The following is an 8,678-nucleotide window of genomic DNA, read 5'->3' on the forward strand; positions in this document are numbered from 1 at the left end:
AAGTGATGTTCCATAACAATTAACAAAGATGAGCTAATCCGTGAATTTTCTCATAACAAAAAAAGCTAATCCATGAATGTATAAGCCGTTAGGGTGGTTTATTCCCATTTGGGAACAGGGTGCACAGCATATAGAAATTCCGGTGTTGAGAAAACTCATGTCGCGCAATGGTACGAACTGGAACCTACATAAGAACTTTTCTGAATATTCATGTCACGCATTATAACAACTGGAACTACGGGAAGCATTTCAGGATACTCATGTCACACGATGGAATCAACTGGAACCTGTGGAAGCAACTGGTATAGTATCTAGTAGTAATTCCCAGCCAAACTAGTATAGAGATTTTGAGGGGGTGCCGAAACAAACGTCCTGCTTCTTTGCAAACACCATAATTTCCACCAAGCACGAGCCTAGATGCGCTGCACAATCAACTTTCGTCCATTGGATCATTTTCACCACCTCTCTTGGGCTCCGAATTCTTGTCTCCACCCTCACGAGCCTTTGCCACAGAGTCTTCCAATGCCTCGAGGAATGAAGCAACTGTGAATTTATCTGTCAAAAAACACAACAAAAGAACCGGTTTTCAGAGAAGCGCATTAGGTGGATTTCTGAACCAGTAACAATAATGATCCAAAACTAGTAGTAATATTCAATCGCAGCTCAAGTTCGACCATCCCCCACAAGTCAGAAATTTACACAAAATCACTTTAAAGGTTCAGCAACTAGCGTCATAGATGGCATCTGCAAGTGAAATAACACCCATATTCTGGGCAAAGATCATTTGCACCATAAAAGTGCAAGTAAACCTACAGCGACTGCTAGATAACAGACATCCAAATTGACAAAGGTAATTGCTGCAACTGCTTTAGTTTTTTGGGAAATCCAGAGAGATAGAGCTACCAAATAGAGAGTAACTATGCCACATGGGTATGTAATAAATAACTAATTATGCACTTTACATATGCTTCCGCCATCATCTGCTAATCATCAGACTAGTGGGGGTAGAGAAGAGTAGAAAAATAATCCCTCCGTCCCAAAATGTAAGGAGCCTAAGGATTACGGAGTAGTTAATAGTCAAATCTTACTAACTTTGACTAAATATTTAGGGAAAAATATCTACATCTACAACACTGAATGGACACATTAAGACAATACTTTATGGTGAATCTAGTGATATTAATTCAATATTGTAATTGTTCATATTTTTGTGTATAAACTTGGTCAAACTTGAAAACATGGACTTTTGAGTAATCATTAGACGCCTTACATTTTGGGGTGGAGCGAGTAACAGGGAAAGTCTATACGATAGCATCTCATGCCCACATTTATCTTTTATATGTTTTCTACGGGGATACCATAACAAATTCGGTTTTTAGATGTAGGATGAGCAAGCGAATGGTGAAAAAATTGTTTGCAAAATTCATAATACATATGCATGCATCATTGCCACTTGTTTATTTTTCCAATTAATATACTAGAAGAACAGTACATCCTAGGTGTAACAGAACCATATAGGGCATACAAATGAGAACTTGAGCTGTAATCTGGAGGAAAATTAAAGTGGTTACATTTACTAGGGTCCACTCCAAATTGAGCAAGATCTATTTGGCCAGTTCGTAGCACCTGCCATAAAATCAAACATCATTACCAGCCTCACTCTTGAAAGACTGTCAGACTAGTAAATGTGCAACAGAAAGTGGAAAGATGAGTAACTGGAACTAACATGCGTAAAAGCATCCAGTTGCTGCCGTAAAGGAGGACTTTGCAGTAGTTCAAGAATATCACCTGCAGTCCATGATCCCTGGAATCAAGTAAATACCAGAATGAGTTAACGGTTTGGTTGAGCTGAAAGCCAGGACACCAAATACAAACCTCAGGAAGATGTGATGCCAACTGCTCAATGGGCAAAGATTCAATCAGTGGCAATACCAAGTCAGGCTTCAAGATGTCTCCTAGTCCTAATCCTGTCACGTGCAATATAACACAATGAGACAGAGAGCAAGACATACACAGAAGTGCACTGATTCGGAATGGCACTTACCAGCATCAGGATCTGCCATAACATCTGGAATTGACAATAGAATGGAAGAGTTTCAAAATCAGGTCTAAAAAGAGAACATAACCAAAATTACATGGTTTTTAGCTGATACCTGATGGTTGTATAGCACTCAATATTCTCTGCAGGTCTGACAATCTTACAGGTCCAGCGGCAGACGTCACCTCACCAGCCAAATCAGAGGTCATGCTCTGATCAACTAAATTCCCAGCTCTGCCATATATGTGGAAGAATGTAGGAACAGAAGGGGGATAGATTTAGCAATTGGCCATAGCACCCAAAACTCAGTACTCGTGTGTAATAGAACATGCAACTGTAAACCATACAGGTATGCAAACCAGAAGAATTAACAATTAAACATGAAGCTGGAAAAAGGGAGCATTGAGATGACAAAACTGCATACATGCCACACAAGATACAGCATAAGACAATATTCTGATAGATGTAGCTGTAAGATATTACGGTGTTAGTAACAGTAAAAAGCTTAACATTCACTTCTATGCGACATCGCACAAATCCTATATTACTAAGAAGATCATCCCCACTAACTCATTTCTCTTGACATGCAGCTATGACAAGCAGACGTTTCTCTTGCATCATCGGTCCCACTGCGTCACCAACTTGCGTCCACATCATCCTATGCATGCAGACATTTTTTGTGGACTCGGTATTTTCTCATGCTTTTTCTAAAAACTATACTGACTAATTTCGGAGTCACACAAGCAATTTAGCCTCCTCAACTCCTTTGTAACTGATTTCTTTGTTCTCCATGTTCATTATTTTCCCTGGTCCCTCCACTCAAGCGTATGTCCCTCTAACTTCCTAATAGAAGCTCAATGAATCATGTAGTCCTGCCTTCTCCACTTTCTCCTCACTGCATGAACAATTCAACATTACAGACGGTGCCACAGCTTTGCCATCCGTCTATTGCTACCCTCAAAGGCTTTACATCCAGCCAGAAGCGAAATGGTGGGAAAGCGAAGTTCCTCTGTTTTAGTTGTTTGGCCCTTTGGTTCTAGCATAATGTTTCATCATTTGATATGGTTCATGACATTCGAAATTTACATTTGGCCTTTTTGTTTGGTTCAGGTGGAAATGAAGTTGTTTGTCCCTTGGGTTCTAGCATCAGGTTTCATCATTTGATATTTTGATATGGTTACCACATTCGAAATTTACATTTTTCCTTTTTGTTTGGTTCCGGTGGAGATGAAGAACAATTTTCATATAAATGATAATCAAGTACAAAAAATAATACGATTTTACTTTTTTCTGTGTCGCTAATTTAACTGATTTCCTAATATAAACGTAGCACCACCGAAGGTTATTTCCAGATCTTGGATATTCTCATGCTGATATGTGTTCTTTTTTCATTTATTGAAATACACAGTGAAGGAGGAATCAAGAATAATAATACACTGATTTACAAGTTTTGCTATTAGCTTGCAATTTCAATAGCCGGCCAGACTGCAATTTTATACACGTAGAAAGTACTATGGATGAACAGGTAAGAATTGTAATGTTTTGATATCTGCTGTTTTTCTGTTTGCAGTCAACTAGATGTAAATAAAAATAGCTTCAGTTTACTCATACTACCTCATCCAACGATCTAATTTAATTTTCTCTACACACATGTTGTTCTAGAAATAGTTAAACATAAGTTGTTTTTCTGTTTACTGCTTTCAGTGATTCATCCATGTTCTTATTCTTTTTGATATGCACACACTATTAAGGCGACGAACATACATAAGTGCGCTTCTATATAACACAAGAACTTCAGCTCGGATCGACCTACTTGTGCTTTTAAATCTGAATGTTTTACTGTTTACTATGAATTATGAATTGACAATAATAATAAAAAATGTGGGAAGACGATAATATTTTGTTATGCTTATCTATATACATTATGTCTTAACAAATGAATGTGTTATTTAGTATAAAAGTATAACTGATTATGCTATTTGCAGCACCATGTTATTAAGTATCAAATGTGTTATATTTTCCTAATGTGTATTTTTTGGTTGCTGGGTATATCATCTCAAGTGTGGTACTCTGTCATACAAAAGTCATTTTGACATGTGCAAATGCTTTAGTCATGCTCACTAATTCTCATTATCTACCGTACAGTTCTGCAGCAACGCACGGGGTATTATCTAGTATACTTAGTTTATAACGGCCGTACATCCATGATCAGTCTGGTGACATGAATTCCATCTGGAAATCAAGATTAAAGCTTCATTCGGCACTGGGGTGGATTCTGGCAATCCCAACTGGTTCAATGCTTTTAGGCCAGCTTTTTTTTCCTTAATTAAGTTGCAGACTGGTAATATGATTGCGTTCAAATGAAATGAAAATGTGAGGGGACAATCATCGGATAACAGAATTTATCAAATTCAATCTGATTTACTGAATGTAGATTCTTCAAAAAAATGCATAGCAAAAACAACCACCACAAACTGAGTTTAAGGGTATAAGTTATAACACTGCAATCTTCTAAGTTTACTGGGTTGCCCATTGCATTACAAAGGCTGGAGAAATGGCATGTGCTCGGATAGCATCAGATCTAGCAGTAAATTTCGAATTACCTGGAAGAGATGTCATCATCAGCTGTATCTTCATGTGACATTTCTGCTTCAATAGAAACTGCATCCGCATCTGCACAGCACTACAACTTTAAGACAAATATCATAGTTGGGTATGGGGAACCAAACAATCAAAGCACATACCCATGGGTCGATTTATGTAGGCATTAACTTGGCGGCATATTTGTGAGTCCCCGTCAGCATTTGGCTCCTGCATAATAAAGAGTTCAATGGAAGACAGTTGTTAGAGGTTGGAAAGACTTAAATGGTGCCCACAACATAACCCTTCGCATCTAACTGACCTGCATCCATAGGAAAAATTTCCTGTCATCGTGCTTGAACTTCAAGATGTACACCCTTCCAGAAGATGCCGTAACCTAATGAAGTGAACAAATGTTGATCACTTAAGTACCATAGTTCACTAAACTAATACTGGAGAGCATATCAATGAACATTCAATTCATATCAATACCTTTTCAAAGACAGCCTCATCAGGGAAGACAATTTGATCCTGTGAAGGACGGAATCAAGGATAGACATAGTACAGTTATCTTCTGAGATACACTGGAATGAAAAGCACGAGAAAATAGAGATCCTTCCAAGTTCAAACTTATAAAACGTGTAATATCTGCAAATTATGGTTTCACTCGATTATAGATCAAACCACAGAGTTTACCATTTACAAACTAAAAATGAGTAAGAGATGTCTATAAGTGCAGGTGTGCAAGAGGATACATCTTCAGCAAAGTTTTGTCCACGGTCAAGCCATTGAAAATGAATCAAGCCTTCTTCCCCCTACAACAGAAGGGATATACAGTTACACTCAAATTAATAAGAATGCTGAGGAGATGAGTACAACAGGGAGCATGCATACCCTTCCAATACGAACAAGCCCCTTGCGTGTGTCTGGGACCACACGTGTTCCCTCAAGAGACATCTTCCCAGCACGAAACTCACACATTACATCCTGATGATAAGAAACGCATCGAACAAGAACATCAATGAATAACAGGACCACATCTTGTTATATCAATATATACAAAATAAAACAGGTTTTCTATAAGAAGTGAGAGCACCCAGATTTTGACTAACGAAAACAGATATCAGTTAATATCAAAGTAGGCATTAACCCATGTACCTGCACAGGCTATGCAAATGTATTTAACTTAAGACAGTACTTTACAAATCCACAAGTAAAGGAAGTAACTACTCCCTCCAAATTTGTCGATACATCCAAATTTAGACAAAACTAAGACATCTTTCATTGGACGGAGGGAGTACTATTTTTGTGTGGAAGTAAAGCAAGTAGTTTGATACATTCCTGCCTAGCCCAGTGCGCTCGGACTGAATCATGACCAGTGGCTAAAGAGGAAGATCATCGCATTTCTGTCACCTGCCCATGTAAAACGAGACTTTCTGTTCAAATTATACGCCACTTCCTTCAGGGCGGGGGGAGTATATGAGCTCATACCACCAGGGTTTGTTGAGTACCACTCGGTTGGGGCCATGACGTCGAATCTTCTCTTCTCGTGTGGATCTAAACCGAACTATGTTCTGTCATAATCCTAGCCCCAGAATCAAGATCTAACAGTCAAATTAATTTTGCTGATGCTGATTAACGTGGAGGCTTCAATATAAGATGATGTGCCATTTACTGGTTGACTTTGAGATTGTACAGAATTACAGATAGAAACAATACTATCCAGCTCACTGAACAACCAAAAGTTCACTACCGTTTTGATTTCCTAATATATGATACGAAAAAGTTACATGCTTAAATCTATTATATTGGAGCAAGGCCAGAATCATATATAAGAGCAAATCTGTATGACATAGGCGATCAAAAGACTGCTGCTCATGGTATTACTTAGATATGTAACTGTCAACTCCTACCAGATTTGATCTCAAATCAACAAGCATAATTGAACATGCTGACAGGAAACTGAAAGGCAATACTTCGCAGAAACAACAAAAAGTGACAGCTACCAGCTTTACCTGGAGGGTTTCGCTGCTCCCCATTGTAGACAGTAGTGATCAGCACAATGTGCAGGCCCTAAAATTAAGAAAGGTAGTTACAGGATAATGTTTCCAAGGTAAATCAAGCAAGCTAGAAAAACATAAGTATCTGCCTGGCTTTCACTTCTTAAGAGAACACTTGTGTATTGAATTCTAATGGCAATGACGATGAAGTACAGTAGACAAAAATAATTGATTTGGTACTTTGTATATCCTAAATTGAACAGTTTAAGTTGCATTTACTTTAAATTTACACAGAATAAATTTTTGAAGGTATTAACAAAGAAAAACTGGTACATGCAACGCTATCTCTTTGTGTCCTTTGGGTCATCTACAAGAAAATAATTTAAAAAAAAGCAGGTACTCTGCGTCTTAAATTCCTGGTAGTCTTTTATTAGACACAAACATGCAATAAGGTTTGTGCCAAGATATGTTAGAGCTCAACAGATGCTTCCTTTAGTTTTTAACACTTAATTTCTAGGGGAACAATCGCATTCATATAAAAGAAGTCAGACTGATGTACTCTCAAAGAAAAGTTTATGGCTGATGTACTCTCAAAGAAAAAGCAAACCCTGGCAAGTTGGATCATTTTATCCTTTACTTGATGCCAGACCCCATAAAATCAGGCATTGGTTAGCCCAGGGGCTTAACTAAGCAGAGCTAAGTTTTTCTTTTTCTGATAACAAGCAGAGTTAAGTTTATTTGAAGGTGGAGCATAGCAACTTTAGACACTTGTAAACAGTTTACCAGTTTAATTTACTTCTTTTGGTAAAACCCATCCTTTCCTGAAGACGCCCCCCAACCGCCTTTTCCCCACATGATTGCTCCCCAATCGCTGTCCCCTAGCCGCCACTTCTCTCCAATTGTTGTCCGCCAACATCTCAATAAAACTAACTGACATGGCAGTTTCTTGATTGATGTTGTGATTTCGTCGTTGATCTGTTTGCTGTACTATTATATGATGATTATCTGGGTTGTGAGAACTATTATGTTGATGCCTGGTTTGCGTTACAACTGATGATCAATCCAGAAGAAACGCAGCCATTTGGGGAACTGTGTTCTCGCTCTTATGCTTTTGATTCCCTGGCAGTGCACGGGCACTATGCTAGTTGGGCGGAATACCGGGCTTCCGGGTGGCGCCATTGTATTTTATTTGGAGGACACAGGCGGGCAGGACCCTAAACTTAGAGCTTAAACCGGACTTTATTTTATATAAAAAAGTCAGGGCACAGCCCCGCACCTCACGGGAGCGGCAGAGATGAGTGAGGATGGTCGGAGAGAGAGGAGAGGGAGACGAGCAACACATCTCGGCGGGTCGCCGTTCCCCGCCGCGGGCACATCCCGGCGTAGCACGCACCCCCCGCCGGGACACAGAGACGACCGAGGACGCCCAAGAGGAAGCAGACCCTGCCGCTGACCGCGAAAGAGAGAGGAGAGAGGTACCTTGAGGCTTCCGTCCGGTGTCGATCCGCCGCCAACCGAGGTCCAGCCGCGCCGCGCTGGTGTCCCCGGTCACCAGAGAGGGGGAACGAGGTAGGGTTCGAGGGTTCCGGGGACGGACCGGAGCGAGATTGGGGGAAAAAACGTTCGACGCGTGCCAAAATTCTTTTTTTATCAGGGAAAAACTGGTTGAGTCTGCTTTTGGGCCCTCTATCATATGGTCCAGTTGAATCTGGTTGGGCTGATGAAGGCCATTGCTTGCGCCGCTTTTGGGACCTCTAGTTATATAGCACGGTTGAGTCTGGTTGGGCTGACGAAGTAACAGTATAGTTTGCCTACCTAGAAGCCTCTCCACAATGTTTTGACGTTCTTAACCGTCCGATCGAGCCATCTAACGGTTCAAACGTGTTTACTGTTCCTGATCTAGCATCGCCCAATCATTACCTCGATTGATCAAGTTAAAAAGGTCGGATTTCGTTACAGGGCCGCTACTCCCGACATTAACCTAGGGTACACCATACTTCTTGGGCCTCGAAAGCTCAAAACGGACCTAGGGTTCGGCCTTAACACGGCCTTCCTCATGT

General features: G+C 40.1%; 1 protein-coding gene across 1 annotated transcript; it reads right to left on the reverse strand.

Annotated features, from left to right (window-relative positions):
- Positions 1-255: 255 nt before the first annotated feature.
- On the reverse strand, positions 256-8,236 carry LOC127318549 (26S proteasome regulatory subunit RPN13). Its single transcript, XM_051349024.2, has 14 exons — positions 8,098-8,236; positions 6,634-6,691; positions 5,513-5,605; positions 5,374-5,433; positions 5,111-5,149; positions 4,941-5,015; positions 4,783-4,849; positions 4,642-4,711; positions 2,154-2,272; positions 2,045-2,068; positions 1,876-1,967; positions 1,727-1,804; positions 1,572-1,626; positions 256-555 (listed from the first exon to the last, which is right to left on the reverse strand). Exons 2-14 carry the CDS (start codon positions 6,655-6,657, stop codon positions 431-433), a joined length of 921 nt encoding a protein of 306 aa, XP_051204984.1. The 5' UTR covers positions 6,658-6,691; positions 8,098-8,236; the 3' UTR covers positions 256-430.
- Positions 8,237-8,678: the final 442 nt, after the last annotated feature.

The sequence above is a fragment of the Lolium perenne genome, chromosome 7, assembly GCF_019359855.2.
Source record: "Lolium perenne isolate Kyuss_39 chromosome 7, Kyuss_2.0, whole genome shotgun sequence".
NCBI lineage: Eukaryota > Viridiplantae > Streptophyta > Magnoliopsida > Poales > Poaceae > Lolium > Lolium perenne.

Bases quoted from the DNA above. Each gene is read 5' to 3' on its own strand.
- LOC127318549 (XM_051349024.2), bottom strand. From the start codon at position 6,657: ATGGGGAGCAGCGAAACCCTCCAG. The intron at 5,150-5,373 runs GTATCCTCTTGC...CGTCCTTCACAG, and splicing joins GACAAAACTTTGCTGAAGAT to GATCAAATTGTCTTCCCTGA. The intron at 5,016-5,110 runs GTATTGATATGA...TCACTTCATTAG, and splicing joins ATGAGGCTGTCTTTGAAAAG to GTTACGGCATCTTCTGGAAG.